The sequence below is a fragment of the Theropithecus gelada genome, chromosome 11 (assembly GCF_003255815.1).
Source record: "Theropithecus gelada isolate Dixy chromosome 11, Tgel_1.0, whole genome shotgun sequence".
NCBI classification, from domain to species: domain Eukaryota; kingdom Metazoa; phylum Chordata; class Mammalia; order Primates; family Cercopithecidae; genus Theropithecus; species Theropithecus gelada.
The window spans coordinates 30,684,737-30,700,825 of NC_037679.1; the positions used below are offsets into that span (position 1 = coordinate 30,684,737).

General features: G+C 35.8%; 1 protein-coding gene across 1 annotated transcript in view; it reads right to left on the reverse strand.

Annotated features, from left to right (window-relative positions):
- Positions 1-16,089, reverse strand: part of ZFC3H1 (zinc finger C3H1-type containing) — a 56,127-nt gene that overhangs the window by 36,722 nt on the left and 3,316 nt on the right. The window contains exons 2-3 of the mRNA XM_025401735.1: positions 11,135-11,551; positions 1,667-1,731 (exon numbers count right to left, since the gene is read on the reverse strand). Of these exons, the coding sequence (XP_025257520.1) occupies positions 1,667-1,731; positions 11,135-11,551 (482 nt within the window). The remainder of the gene's footprint in view (positions 1-1,666; positions 1,732-11,134; positions 11,552-16,089) is intronic.

Genomic DNA, 16,089 nt, shown 5'->3' on the forward strand with positions numbered 1-16,089 from the left:
CAATTAAATTATTTCTATTGTTAAACATAAAGAGTGGATACTAACTAATGATTTCATCTGAATATGAACTACTATAAGCCCTAAACTACTGTCATACACTTCAGTACTTCAATTTAACCAAACCAGTATACAGTTACCCTTTCCACTGTTGATAACTACATGTAAGCAATAATTTTAAAATTATCATGATTCTTTTTTAAGTTCTCAATCACTTAACTGTATCAAATTCTATTACCTAGTACTGAAATTCTAGAGCTGTGCTGTTCAATATGGCAGCAATGAGTCACATGTGGCTATTTGAATTTAAATTACCAAAACTGAATTTAAAAATTTGGACCTAAGCCACACTAATCACTTTTCAAGTTCTTCATAGCCACGTGTAGCTAACAGCTACCATATTGGAGAATACAGCTATAAAACATTTCCATTATTGTAGAAAATTCTATTAAACAGTACTCATGTAGAGAGTTTAACTAAAATAAAGCTATCCTCACTGTTCCACTGAGACAAAGTCTTTTTGTTTTCTTTTGTTTTAAATTATTTAATTTTTCAAGTTGGGATCTCACTATGTTGCCCAGGCTGGTCTCAAACTCCTGAGCTAAAGTGATCAATCCACCTCAGCCTTCCAGAGTGCTGGGATTACAGGCATAAGCCACCACGCCCAGTGAGACTTTTGATTATTTTTTGCAACTACTCCCTTTGGCATGAAAGAAACCACTGATTCTGTCCCCCATCTGTATGATACGTGAGGTAGCTACTTGAACAGCAAGAGCACAGAGCTAAGCTCGTTAGTTCCCATTAGTCACACAAGCTCATTAAATTACTTGCTCTGACACTTAATTCCTATATAACTTTAGGGAAGTCACTTAATCTACTCACAGGACTCTTACTTCATCTATGAATATACATAATGTCAACTTGATTCACAGGGTAATTGTGAGGGTATTAAAAATGTGTATGTGTACGTTATAGTATGATTTCTAAATTCAGGGCCATCTTTTTCCTAAAGCTCCTAGACCATTTAAATCATTTCAATTTATACAGAAAAACAAACTGAAATCTCAAAAGAAAAAAACTACAGATATTTCAGATCTCTAATTCAACAAACTGAAAAGGCTTGGGTTATTGAGTGCCTGTTACATGTCAAACACAGTGCTTGATGCTTCTGTATTTCATTATACTGAAGCCTCACAACAACCCAGATAACAGAAGACGTTAAGTTCACTTTGTAGAAAAGAATATAGAAGCAAGCAAAGGCTAAATAGTTTATACAAGGTCACTCAGCTAACAAGAAGTGGAAATAGAATTTGATACCAGGTGAAGGTCTACCTAACTCCAAAAGCTTACCCACACAGGATAATCCACAAAAAATGGAGAAAATCTCTGGATCAAAATTACAGGTTTCAAAAAAACAAATGATAAAAAAAGATCCTGTATGAATATATATAACATTTAATTAAACATAATTTGCAGAACCCAGGGAAAAGAGACTCCAAGATGTCACTACAGAATTTCTTATCTTTAAGGCTTATGTCCAAATGGAGTTATAGGAATGATGAAAGAAAATGAGTGAAAGTAAGACAATTTCCCTTACAAAAGAACAAAATAAAGCAATGTGAAAATGGGTCATACAGAGATGATACAGTCTTACAAAGCAGCATCTTACCTTTTCAGACAGAATATCTGAGGTACTAATTCTTCTTGTTAAATTTTGTTCTTTATCTTGTAATCCTTTAAAATAAAATAATATTTTTTGAATACTCCAAGATAGCCACAATCTAAAATAAAATAATCCTATATAATATCTGGTAATTATTTTAAAGATATCATTAAAGGGTCTCATTTTCTCAATCTCTCAACCAAAGGAAAACACCATTAAAGAGAACGAAAACCTGAACAAACTTCTTATCAGCCTCATTCCTGAAAGTTATAAGGCAAAATGATTCAAAATATTAAAATAAAACCACACTTTCAATAAAATGACTTCTGAACTACAAACAGTCATTTCAAATAAGAACAGAATTTATAAAGCATAGAAACAAGCAGCAACACTTAATTACCAACTGGATTATCCACACTGATAGAATATAATGATGACTAAATTAATCCAGTCCTCTAAACTGAAATAAATTCAATGTCTACATTTGTGCATTAGAGAATTGGTCTTTTATTTACCTAGAAAAACATCGGTAGAAGCAGCTTAAGTATCAATAAAATTAAGTCTATCCATACATTTTTTTCTAAACATCTAGCCTTGGGCCCAGATGACTGATGAAACAATGTACGAAACCTTATTTATATATTATGTAATCTACAACAGCTTTAAACATCACATAATAAAGTTACAGAATATCTACAATCCTGTTGAGATACTTTTGTAGCTAAAACAGATTATGTTAAAAATTCAGAAATCTTTCCTTAAGATGACAAAACTGAAGTTGCAAAGCTAGGATTAAATTAGATCTTAACTTCAAGCCTAGTGTTTTTACCATAACACCACACCTGTCAATGTTCCAAACATCCTAATTTGACTGCTCAAGTGAACCAAAGAATATGCAACTTATTCAATAAATAGAGAAATGACTAATCAAGCACCTCAATCAATGTAAATAGAAGGCAATGACCAAATTTCAAGACAAATGAGTTCTGTTGAAAGGCTTAGTCTATAAATGTGAACTTGTTGCAACCTGATTGATACAGTAGAAAATAATTTGAGCAACCAGGTGCAGTGGCTCATGCCTGTAATCCCAGTGCTTTGGGTGGCCAAGGCAGGTGGATCACATGAGGTCAGGATTTCGAGACCAGCCCGGGCAACATGGCAAAACTCCATCTCTGCTGAAAATACAAAAAATTAGCCAGGCATGGTGGTGCGTGCCTATAGTTCCAGCTACTAGGGAGGCTGAGAGAGGAGAATCGCTTGGAGCTGAGAGGTGGAGGTTGCAGTGACCTGAGATTGTACCACTGCACTCCATCCTGGGCAACAGAGTTAAGACTCTGTCTCAAAAAAAAAAAAGAAAAAAGAAAAGAAAAGAATTTGAGCATAACACAAATTTATATGTGTGATTTGTCTCAGAGAAACACTAAGATTGCAGAAAACTGCACCCAAGTGATCTGAGCCATGTAGGAATACACAAACATACACTTCAAACATCTATCAAATACCCAAGTTCATTGTGTGTGTTATAAGTCACATCCATCCACATCTGGTACTACAATTTACTGTCTGATTTCAGGTAACACTCCTTGTTTTACTTCATAATAACTCATAAGTAGCAAACATTCCACTTCCACAGGTATACTTCAGGTCTATTTTATGGAATGCTGACATGTTTACTTTAATATTTCACACTTTTTCCCCCATTTCACATGCAAAGCTGTGCTATCATTTTTCATTTATTCCTATCTTTTATGTGCCACGGATAAAGTTTTTGAGTGTTGTTCCTCTAACCCCATTTTCTCCACACACCCTATTGTTTTTATTGCACAATTTTGCAGTGTGGTAATTTTGGGGAATGCGTATGCCCCATTGTAGGAAAAATGATCAAGCTTTTAAAAACAACAGAATAGTAATAACTATCAGACAAAAAATAAACAGGTAAACATTAAACACTAAATTATTCTCCTACATGAGTTTCATTAGGTCATGAGAAATCTACTGGTCGATTAGGATCTCACTTGTCTATACAAAATGGCAGCACCTCCCTTTAATGTAGCATAGAGGCAAACATCTATTAACATAACAGGTACCTTACGACTACATTGCTACCTTAAAAATAAACACAATAGGCCGGGCACGGTGGCTCACGCCTGTAATCCCAGCACTTTGGGAGGCCAAAGGCAGGTGGATCACGAGGTCAGGAGATGGAGACCATCCTGGCTAACACGGTGAAACCCTGTCTCTACTAAAAATACAAAAAACTTAGCCAGGCATGGTGGCGGGCACCTGTAGTCCCAGCTACTCAGGAGGCCAAGGCAGGAGACTGGTGTCCATCCCGGAGATGGAGCCTGCCGTGAGCCGAGATCGTGAGCTGAGATCGCGCCACTGCACTCCAGCCTGGGCAACAGAGCGAGTCCGTCTCAAAAACAAAACAAAAACAAAAACAAAATAATAAATACAATAAATTCAATAAATACAAATTCCAGACAATAAATATAACTTTATACAAAGATTATAAATGCAGGTTTAAACTGATCAAATGGGTAGCTAGACACTGTTCTACCACTGTCATAGGTCTGTACAATAAAATTATCTCAAGTTTTACTCAAAACCTCCAAAATGAACACTGTTCTCGTCACACAGAATTTAAAATATTACCCACTAAAAGTCTAATGTGAGCTAAAGTCACCAGCACCTAGGTAGTAGTTAAAACCACAACGATAACACCCCTAGAAAATGGGACACTGAGGACATGACAAATTAAGAAATTACATAGGAAAAGTAATTATTTAAAACAAACAAAAGACAGAAAAGGAAAATCAGAAAGTTATTTTTAAAATCCATTACAGAAATTCCAAAATTTCAAAGGAAGAAAAACATCACTGAATATAGCTGAGATATCTACCCCCAACAGAATATTCTCAACAATGCAGCCAGAGTGATGCCTTAAAAATATAAAACAGGCCGGGTGCGGTGGCTCAAGCCTGTAATCCCAGCACTTTGGGAGGCCGAGACGGGTGGATCACAAGGTCAGGAGATCGAGACCATCCTGGCTAACACGGTGAAACCCCGTCTCTACTAAAAAATACAAAAAACTAGCCGGGCAAGGTGGCGGGCACCTGTAATCCCAGCTACTCGGAGGCTGAGGCAGGAGAATGGCGTAAACCCGGGAGGCGGAGCTTGCAGTGAGCTGAGATCCGGCCACAGCACTCTAGCCTGGGCGATAGAGCGAGACTCCGTCTCAAAAAAAAAAAAATATATATATATATAAAAAACAGATTATGTCAGTCCTTTGCTCAAAACCCTGTAAGAGGTCACCATTTCACTAGGAATAAAAAAACAAAGTTCTTACAAGGCTCTGTCTATAAGATCTGCGCCCTCCTGCCATCTCCAACAGCTTCTCTCCCATTATTCATTCCCCTCACTCTCTCTTCTGTATTAGCACAGGACTCCTGGTTCTTCCCCAAACATGTCAGGCATCCTTCTGTATTATGGTCATTTCTCTAGTTCAGCAATAACCAAACTTCAGCATGTAGCAGAATCAACAGAAGGGCTGGTTAAATACAGATTGCTAGGCCCCATTTCCAGAGCTCCCAGTTCAACAGATCTAAGGTAGAAACTGAGAATTTGTGTTCTATCAAGTTCCCAGATAATGCAGTCCCCAGAAACCACACTTTGAAAATCACTGCTCTAGTTATTCCTTTTGTGTAGAAGCCTCTTCCACCAGATATCCATTTGGCTATTCCTTTACTGTCTTCAGTCTTTTTTTAAATCTCACCTTCAAATAGATACCTATGCTGACCACCCTATTAGTGCTGCAACCTGTATCCTCAATATCCCTTTCTGACTTACCCTGCTATACTTTTTCTCTTTCATAACAGTTCATTTACTCATCATGTTTACTGTTTTACCTTCTAAAATGCAAGCCCATGAAAACATAAGTGACTATTTTGCTCACCAATTTATTTCCAAGAGCGTGGAATAAAGTGCTCAACTAATTTTTCAATGAATGGAAGAATGAAATAAAAAACATCCACTAAAATTTGCAATTAGGTCACAGAAAACTACCATGAGTAGTTTCAGTATTGTGATGGGGATAGAAAAGCAAACTGTACTGGGCAAATAAGGAAATGAGAGGTAAAGCAAAAAGCTGGTACAGACTAGACGTCTCAGAAGTCTTATTGAAAAGAGGAAGAATACTTGACATAATTTAAGACAGAATGTAGGATAAGGTGGAAGAGGATTTCCATTTTTGGATGGAAAAGTCAAATATATTAAGAACACCCTAAGGAGACAATGGTTCAAGATAAAGCAGAATAAATAAAGCAAGGTCCCAGAGAAGGCAGAAGAAGTTAGAGCCAGGGGAACAAGTTAAAACAAAATGGCCATGAACAAGAGAATCATTACCCTCAGGATGAAAGAACTGAAGTGAAAATTGATACGGATTACAAACAAGTTTATGGTCAGGAAGTGAAAAGCTGGAATTGAGTGTGATTACCTCAAATAAGAGGCAAGCTTATATACCGACAATAATAAAGCTTGAGTAAAAGGCCTAAAAAATTATGAAGGTATAGAAGAGTTGTCAAGAGATATGGAAAAAAGGCTCACCAATAACATAAGTTTGACAGTAAAGTCTTGGTGAGGATTGGTGGGGAAATATACATGTAGAAACAATTATATAATTTACTGATTCAGATGACATTTTAGCTTCTTTGATTTTCCTCCAATCACTCTTCCATACTGATGCCAGTTATTTTTCTAAAACACACATTTGATCAATCATCTTCTTGCTTAAAAACATTTAACAGCCCACCCAATGTTTAAAGAACAAAATTCAAATTCTTTAGCAAAATATTAAACGCCCCTCCCAATCCAACACTAACCTGTCCTTTTATAATTTTATGTCCAACCACTCACCAAAAAAACACCATTATCTCTCATACTGCATACATATTTGATGAATCTCACTGCCCTTAAAAAGCCCTCTGTGCCTATCTGCTCATTTGGTTCCTTCTGACTTCCCCAGTGGAAAAGATTCATTTTTCCAGAAGTATATCAAACATTTACATCTCTATGAAACCTTTCTAAATCCAGGTGAGGATATTTAATCCTTCCTGTGTTACTCTAGGCTTTCACACATAACTCGTATTATACTCCATGATAGTTATTTGTGTGTCTTTTCTATCCCTCTGTGTTATACTTTTCAAAACTACTTGTATAGAATCATAGTACTAAATTGAAGAGGGGAAAGAAAGGCATCTCCCTGAGAATGTGCAACCCAAAATAATCATCACTTAGGTTTACAACCAAATTCACACTATACGGGCAGCCAGTGAGGGTTGAAATGATTTCAAGGCTAAAGTCTTTAGCAAATTCTCTCTGGGGAATGCACCTTTGTCCCAGGTCTCAAAAACTTCCCACCACTAAAATTCAAAAGAAAATGATCATCTCACATTAAAACAAAACAAAACAAAACCACTAACTGTTCAAGAAAGAAAGTACCAAAAATGAGTAATAACAAAAACAAACATCAGAAATCAAACCCCCAAAGACCTGACATATTGAAAATTAGCAGGGATAGGAGATAAAACAAAACAGACCTATGGTTTGTTTAAAGAAACAAAGATAAAGCTGAAATTATAAGCAGGGAGAAGAAAAGTGCAAAGAATGATCAAAGTGATTTGAAAACAAACAAAAATGAAATAAAAATAAAAACTGTAATTGAAATTTAAAACTCAATAAGTGGGCTTAAGGCAAATCAGATACAGCTGAAGAGAGAATCAGTAAAATGAAAGATGTATCAGAGAAAATTTTCCAGAATTTGTCAATTACAAAGTGACAGAAACTTAGAGAAATTAGGAGACATGAACGATAAAGTACGATGACTTAACATAACATACATCTATACAGAGTTCCAAAAAAGAGAGAGAATGTGATAATATTCTAAGAGATAATGATCATTTTTTCAGAACCAATGCAAGATCCAATCCAGATTCAAGAAACAACAAATTCCAAGCTGGATACAAAAAAAGAAATCTACAATCAGCACATCACAGTTCAACTACAGAATATCAAAGACAAAAAGGATATTTAAAACAATCAAAGAAAAAAGATTATCTTCAAATTGGAAACCATTAAGACTGATAACTTTTGAAAATCAACAATGGAAATCAGAAAATATTGTTAGTAAGAACATAATTAGGGGCTGGGTGTGGTGGCTCATGCCTGTAATCCCAGCACTTTGGGAGGCCAAGGCAGGTGGATCACTTCAGGCCAGGAGTTTGAGACCAGACTGACCAACATGGCAAAATCCCATCTCCACTAAATACAAAAATTAGCCAGGTGCAATGGCATGTGCCATAGTCCCAGCTACTCAGGAAAATGAGGCATAAGAATCACTAGAACCCAGGAGGCGGAGGTTGCAGTGAGCCAAGATAGTACCACTGCACTCCAGCCTGGATGATAGGGCAAGACTTTGTCTCAAAAACAAACCAACCAACAAACAAAAAGCATATAATTAAACAACCTAGAATTCTAAACCCAGGGAAAATATCTTTTAAAAAGAGTAAACAGAAATCGTTTTCCACCCAGCAAAAACACATTAAAAGCAAAAATGTCTAAAGGATGTATTTAAGCACTGAGCATGGTGGCTCACACCTGTAATCCCAGCATTTCAGGAGGCCAAGGCAGGAGGATCACTTGCGCCCAGAGTTTGAGACCAGCCTAGACAACATACTGAGACCCCGTCTCTACAGAAATTTTTAAAACATAGCCGGGCATGGTAGTACATGCCTGTGGTCCCAGCAACTCAGGAGGCTGAGGTGGGAGGATCACCCGAGCCCAGGAGGTCAAGGCTGGACTGAGTCATGATCACACCCCTGCACTCCAGCCTGGGCAACACAGTGAGACCTTATCTAAAACACACACACACACACACACACACACACACACACAGAGAATGTATTTATACATATATAATTCCAGACATAATACAAACAGGCAAGAAAGTGCTAAAAATATAGGCAAAACTAAGCAAACATCATTCTTTGTATTTCGGGGAAAGGGTAAGGTTCTCGATTAACTTTAAACACTGGCAGGAATATAAGACCAGAAATTTAGTATTTAACTTCCCAACTAGCAAATGAAAAAAAAAAAATTGTGTGAAGAAAAATAAGAGACTAAAAAGAGAGAGAAAAAAAAAGAAGAAATAGAACCAAATGTCAATAATCATAAAAAATGTGAGTAGACTATGTTTAAGCTAAAGGACAAAGATTGTCATACTGAATTATAAATTAAAACCAGCTCTATACTATGTACAAGTAATATCTGAGACATGAGGATATAGAAAGACTGAAAGGGTGGGAAATTATATAAAGAGAAAGATGATGTGGCTATTAATATATAAGACAAAATAGTCTTTTAGGCAAAAACATCAGAGATAAAGTCACCACATAATGACTTAATTACCCAGCTTCAAAGTATTTAAAGCAAAAAGTAAAAATCACAAATCCATCATCCTACTGGCAAATTTTAACAAACTTCTCTTAGTAGCTGATCAAGTGTATCAAAAAATAAAAAAGTGAACAACACAAAAAGCTCAAGTAATCTACAAATTTCTTTCAAACATACACAGAACTCTTACAAGAGTTGATTACATACTAGACAATAAAGGAAGTCTTTAAGTATTTCAAAAGATTGGTTATCATAGCAATCTTATTTTCTGACAGTATGATCGACTTAGATATCAATAAAAAACACTGCTAGACAACCTACATGTTTCGAAGAAACACTTTCAAGTAGCCTACAAGTCAATGAAAAATAAAAATTAGAAAATATTTAGAACAAATGAAAAAAGTTAAACATCCCAACTTGATTGAGACAGAACTAAAGTCAAATTTGATGGCCTAAAATGATCTTAATAGGAGAGAGGCTGAAAAACCTCTGTACTTATTTCAGGGGAAATTAAAGAACAGAGCAGAGAAAAAACCTATGTACTTATTTCAGGGGAAATTAAAGTTTAAGAACCTATGTACTTATTTCAGGGGAAATTAAATAAGAGAGCAGGGAAAAAAAGATACAACTTATAAATACTATAGATAAAAAAGTAAAGATTCTTAAGAATAATTTTTATAACTTCTATAACTTATAGGAAAGACACATTACAAAAAATATATAGTTTACATAAACTGCCTTAACAGAAATAGAAAACACGAAAAGTCAGATTAAAACCTTCTCGGAAAAAAACTCCACCCAGGCTCAGACACTTAGCAGCAAGACCTACCAAGTATCTCAGAATGTTTCCAATCTTAAACTATTGCAGAGAATAAAGATGAAACCAGCCCCAACCGATTTGAGTATTACAACCTTACACTAAAAACTGGCAAGGAAAAAGAGGGGGGAAAAAATTACAGGCTATGAACATAGCCTGTAAAATTCTAAACAAAACACTAGCAAACCTTCATTTGTAATTGCCGAAAGTTGGAAAAACCCAAACATAATTGGGAAATGGATAAACTATAGTATGATGGGATACTCAACAAAAAAGAACTACTGACCTATACAAGTACATGAATGAATTTCAAACACATTATGTTCAATGAAAGAAGTGATAATCAAAGGCAATATACTGTATGATTCCATTAATGTGACATTCTGGAAAAGGCAAAACTATAGGGACAAATCAGTGGTTACCAGGTGAACTAAGGGCTGAGGGAGGGGTAACTACAAAGACACTTGGAGAAACTGTTTGAGGTTGATGAAAGAATTCTGTATATTAATGGTGGCTGGTGATGGTTACGCACTGTCTGCATTTGTCAAAACCTGAAGAACTACACACACATTTATAATGTTAAAAGGTAAATTTTACTGTATATCAATTATATCTTAAAAATAAAGAGGAAAAGAAAAAAGCCAAATCCATGATTTAAAAATGGTATATCATAAACTGTATTAAACGCAAGCATACAAGGGTGGTTTAATACTAGAAATAAATTATATAATTCATTACACTAACAACTTAGAATAAATTAGATGCTCATCCCAATAATGAAGAAAAAAGATTTTGTAAACTTTAACATCCATTCACACTGAAAATTTCAAACTAGGAATAGGAGTAAAACCCTCCTTTACCCCATAAGGGATACCTACAAATAAATTAACATCATATTTAATGACAAATGTCAAAACCATTTTCTTTGGTTAGGAAACAAAGGTGTCCACTATTATCACTTATGTATAACATTCTATTATAGAGGCCAGCATGTCAGGCAAAAAAAAAAATAAAGAAATAAAGACTAAAAGTAAACAAAATTAGTAATTATTCAATAATATGTCTACACAGAAAGTACAAAATTTACAGATAATTACAATCATTTAAATGAGCGTACGATCATTTAAATGAAGTACACTACCAAAACAAGTAGTTACTCCTTTAGAGAAAGAACAGTCATTACTAACTGAAATATTTAATTCCATTACCTTGACTAGAATCAGTAGTGTCGGATTTCAGGGAAAGCGGTTTTGCTCCATCTTTAACTTTTTTCAAACGGTTCTTATCTCCTGGTAAAGTCAGTTTTTGCCTGAGTGGTTTTAATTCAAATGCCTGAAAAGTTTTGACTTGTGTTTTCTCCTCAGGAGCTATTTCTTTACTTGAATCCTTTGTAATACTGACATTATCAGTGCTAGTTTGGTCCTCAAAGTTCAATGTTTTAGGATCTTCCTGCACATTCTCTTCTTTGCTACTCAATGCTAGTTTTTCATCCTTATTGATGCATTCTAGTTCCAATTGTATTTGCTTATACTTTAAAAGCAAATCTTCAAAAGTTTCTTCCACACAGTTTTCATTTTTTGATGAATAATTTTGTTTTCTTGATGGAGACCTTCCAAAACTTTTGGCTGAGCAGCATATTAAGGAAACCAGTTTCCAAAAATTTTCCACAGTTAAATTTAACAAAAAAAAAAAACACAGATTATGGATGAATTTTCTCCCTTTTTAATTTTTCAAGAAAAATGAATCGATATTTTTAAATTACTAAATTCCATTTAATGTATGTGCAGCTAATACCCACTTTCATTATGTGCCCATATTTGAATTTAATAAGTACCATATAAATAGTCCACTTACAAAATCACTAGTGTCATAATTACCAGTAGTATCCACAGATAGTCCACCTAGTTAGGTTATAGCATCCTTCCTTCTGTAAGTGCCAGGAAAGTCATAATTAGCTGTATGTTAAAGATTATTTTCTGAATGAAGAAGTGAGAAACTGAATGGTTTGTCACAGATGTGGACAATTTACACTTCAGGGGGCCGGGCGCGGTGGCTCACGCCTGTAATCCCAGCACTTCGGGAGGCCGAGGCAGGAGGATCACTTGAGGTCAGGAGTTCAAGACCAGCCTGGCCAACACGGTGAAACCCCATCTCTACTAAAAATATAAAAATTAGCCAGGCATGGTGGTGCAGGCCTGTAGTCCCAGCTACTTGAGAAGTTGAGGCAAGAGAATTGCTTGAACCCAGGAGGCGGAAGCTGCACTGAGCCAAGATCCCACGGCTGCACTCCAGCCTGGGCAACAGAGGGAGACTCTGTCTCAAAAAAAAGAAAAAAAGAAAAAAAAAAAACACTTTAAAATAGTACTCAAAATATATCTCCTATTTTTCCCCTACAGAGAAGGGACAATGTAATGAAAATAATCTGAAGCAACTGTTCTTATTTTCTTCTCTAACACAGTGATACACGAAAAGTAACTTCTTCCTTAGAAACAGCTACACAATTTCAAACTACAATTTTTATTCTAAACAATTCATACATGAGAATTGTTATACCTTATTTTTCCAGACCAGATATTAGCAAGAGAAAAGACAGCACCTCCTAGGGTTTTAATATACCATTTATAGATTTTTTTTTTTTTTGAGACAGTCTTGCTCTGTCAGCCAGGCTGGAGTGCAGTGGCGCGATCCTGGTCACTGCAACCTCCGTCTCGCGGGCTCAAGTAATTCTCCTGCCTCAGCCTCCCAAGTAGCTTGGATTACAGGTGCATGCCACCATGCCCGGCTAATTTTTGTATTTTTAGTAGAGATGGAGTTTCACCATGTTGACCAGGTTGGTCTTGAACTCCTGACCTCAGGTGATCCGCCTGCCTTAGCCTCCCAAAGTGCCGGGATTACAGGCATAAGCCACCACACCCAGCCTATAGATCATTTTCAGTTGGCTAGGATGTAACAATTCAGTACCCCAAATATGGTTCTTCTGTTTAAACTCCTCACAGGACAAGCAGCAGAAAAGGTTTTTAAACTCTCCTGATGATCAGTTCTAAAAATGAGAATTACCATCATTTGAGAAACAAAAATAAGCAGTAAGTACATCTGAAAATCTTAACAGTTCTACAGCAAAACTGTTCTAGTAAATCTCTGGTTTTCTGATCTCTTCAAAGTCAAGTTTCTTGGAAGAAAACTAGTTTCTCTGTACCCTTCTTACCAAATGGAATCTGGTTTCTGTCCCATTAATCTAGAGAGACTGCTGTGGCTAAGTTTCCTTATCAATGTTTTCAAACCTTATTTTTTTTTTTACCTGACCCCTATGAGAATCTGACACCATAAACCACTTCTCTCTTGGCTTCCATAACTCCCTGTTTCCCTTTGTTTCCCTATTTGTTTTTTGTCTTTTAAGTCTCCATTGAGTCCTTTCTAACTTGTGAAATAATGGTGCTCTTCAGAGAGCACTACTTAGCCTCTTTCTCTTCTTATTTTGAGCATTCTAATGCAGCACCTCCACCGTTCTACCTACCACAGGAGAGTTTACCCTGGTGAAAAGATATTTCTCTTATCTCCTACAAGCCATCCTTCATACTGCTGCTGTCAGAGTAATCTTTCTAGAATAAAAATATAAGATGACTCCCCTTGTTTAAATTTCACTAATAAAAAAGTCCAAAATCCTGAGAATAAATATAATCTGACCTGTGCTTTCCTTTCCAAACTTACTTTTTCCCCTTTCATCACAATTTTTGCATAGCTTTGTGTCTAAGTTTGTCTGTTCTTCAACTTAACCCCAATTTGAGCGTCACCTCTATGAAGGCGGAGTTTCTCACTCCCCTTTCCCCTCTTATGCACTCTTTGTACGTAAGTTCTGTAATTATCTGCATTTATATTTTACTTTTCACTGGAGTCATTTAAAGGCACAACTGCAGTTAAAAAAAAAAAAAAAAGACTGAAGACCTTGGAAATATCTGCAAAGGGAAATGATTAAATATACTAACAAAAATGCTAAATAGAAAAATAAAGAAAAGCAATTGAGTTACAACTATAACTGACTAATCTCCTTTAAGGCTAAAGAAAATCTACCCCTATCTACACAGAATAGCTAAGATCAAACCAACACTTACCAGATTTAATTTCACGCTTGTCAAGATACAATTTCTAACTGAACCTTGGTTTAAACAAAAAGAAGTGCTATTCAACCTTTTCAGCTGCAGCTGAAAATGGAATGACTTTTTACTGATGAGAGACACTGGCCTAATTATGTTAGCTCTCATCAGATTTGAAAGTTTAAAAGAGCAGTCATTCAAGGGAGACAGGCTAAGATGTACTGACAAAGTGTCTATCATTAAGAAAAATTAAGGATGAAAATAAGAACTGCAATTGAATTTAGTTTATTCTATTTCTTTAAAGTTGCAACTATCATATCTTAGTTATTACAGTGAAAGGAGTTGTGACAAAAACAGAAATAAAAAAACCCTATACACAGGCTACTTTACTTCTAAATTATAAAAATATGCCACAGAGTAACCTGCATTATTTCTTTATACAGTATTTGCAAAATAAAAAAGGTATTATTATAATCACACAGTGGAAATATGAATTAAACTGAGTACAATCTTGATATTAAATAAATTTGAATAAAGTGTTGTAACAAATATTTTGTTTGCTCACATTATACAAAAGTAGCTGGAAACTACGTTTTCCTTCTCAAATTCTTAAAAAGAACACCACCTCTAGGATGAATCAGTGATACTTCATGAGGAAAACAATGAGCAGAGGATCAAAACAAGCATCCTTTTAAGTGCGGCATCTGTGAAAAGAAAAACAGTAAGATATCTTATTTATGACAAGTTACTACAGAAATCAAAGTCACACAAACTGGGTATTTTCCGGTACTTTTTTTTTTTTTTTTTTTGCAACATCATATGTCAGTTTACTAATAAAAACATATAAGCTTACCAATTAATAAAGGTCTATGGAAGAGGCCCAAAATAGTATTGAATAAACACGCAGAAAGAGGACAAAAGCAGAAAGCCCACTCACCTCCCCCTTTTCTAACACAGAATAAAACTTTTAAGAAAAACTTTTGAGCTCCCATAGTACTTTTTATACACATACCTCAGTTTCAACTTTTTATACTAAACTACAACTACTTATTTTCATTTGTTTCCCTAATACAAACTACAGGTTTCATCTTTGTACCTTTACAAAACACATATAGACTGGTGGCTCTCGCCTATAAATCCCAGCACTTTGGGAGTCCGAGGAAGGAGGATCTCTTGAAGCTACAAGTTCAAGATCAGCCTGGGCAACATAGCAAGACCTCGTCTCTCCAAATTTTTAAAAATAAATTTAATAAAATTTTTTTTAATTGAAAAAATTTTTAAATCATACACACACATATGCTCAAATAGCCTTTCTGGCTTTTGGATTGAAACTAGACTACAAATCCATGGATTAAGAAACACCGTGGACAGAGGTTTTCTAACCTTCTTGGAAGAACCATGTGCTGGCTTTTAAAAAGTTAAATATCTATATAACTTTCTTTTCTTTTCTTTTTTGGAAATGGAGTCTCGCTTTACCGTGCAGGATGGAGTGCAGAGGTGCAATCTCTGCTCACTGAAACTCCGCCTCCCGAGCTCAAGCGATTCTCCTGCCTCAGCCTCCGGGGTGGCTGGAAATACAGGCGCCCAATGCCACGCTGGCTAACTTTTTTATTTTTAGTAGAGACAAGGTTTCACCATGTTGGCTAGGCTGGTCTCGAATTCCTGATCTCAAGTGATCCGCCGCCTCGGTCTCCCAAAATGTTGGGATTACAGGCGTGAGCCACCACGCCCAGCGCCTACATGATTTTCTCTGAAACAATCCTAAAATGTTCCTAACCCAACTTTTCGTTGCAGAAGTAAGGTTTTTCAGGGGACTAGCATCAGAAGCTGCTGTTTCTTACCTAAATGTACATTCCTTGCCCCTTTTACATCATGACATTTGAGAAAGACCTATTCTGGACCTAAGTGTTCTATAAAAGTAATTCTGATTGTCTTCCAAATAACTGTCATTACTTTTAAGTTTCATATATAATGACGAAATTAAAAATCACACTATGGGAATTACAACCAGTAATGAAAGTCTTTAAACTTTTGCAATGGTCACAGTGTAAGTCAAGATAGTGTTTTACAAA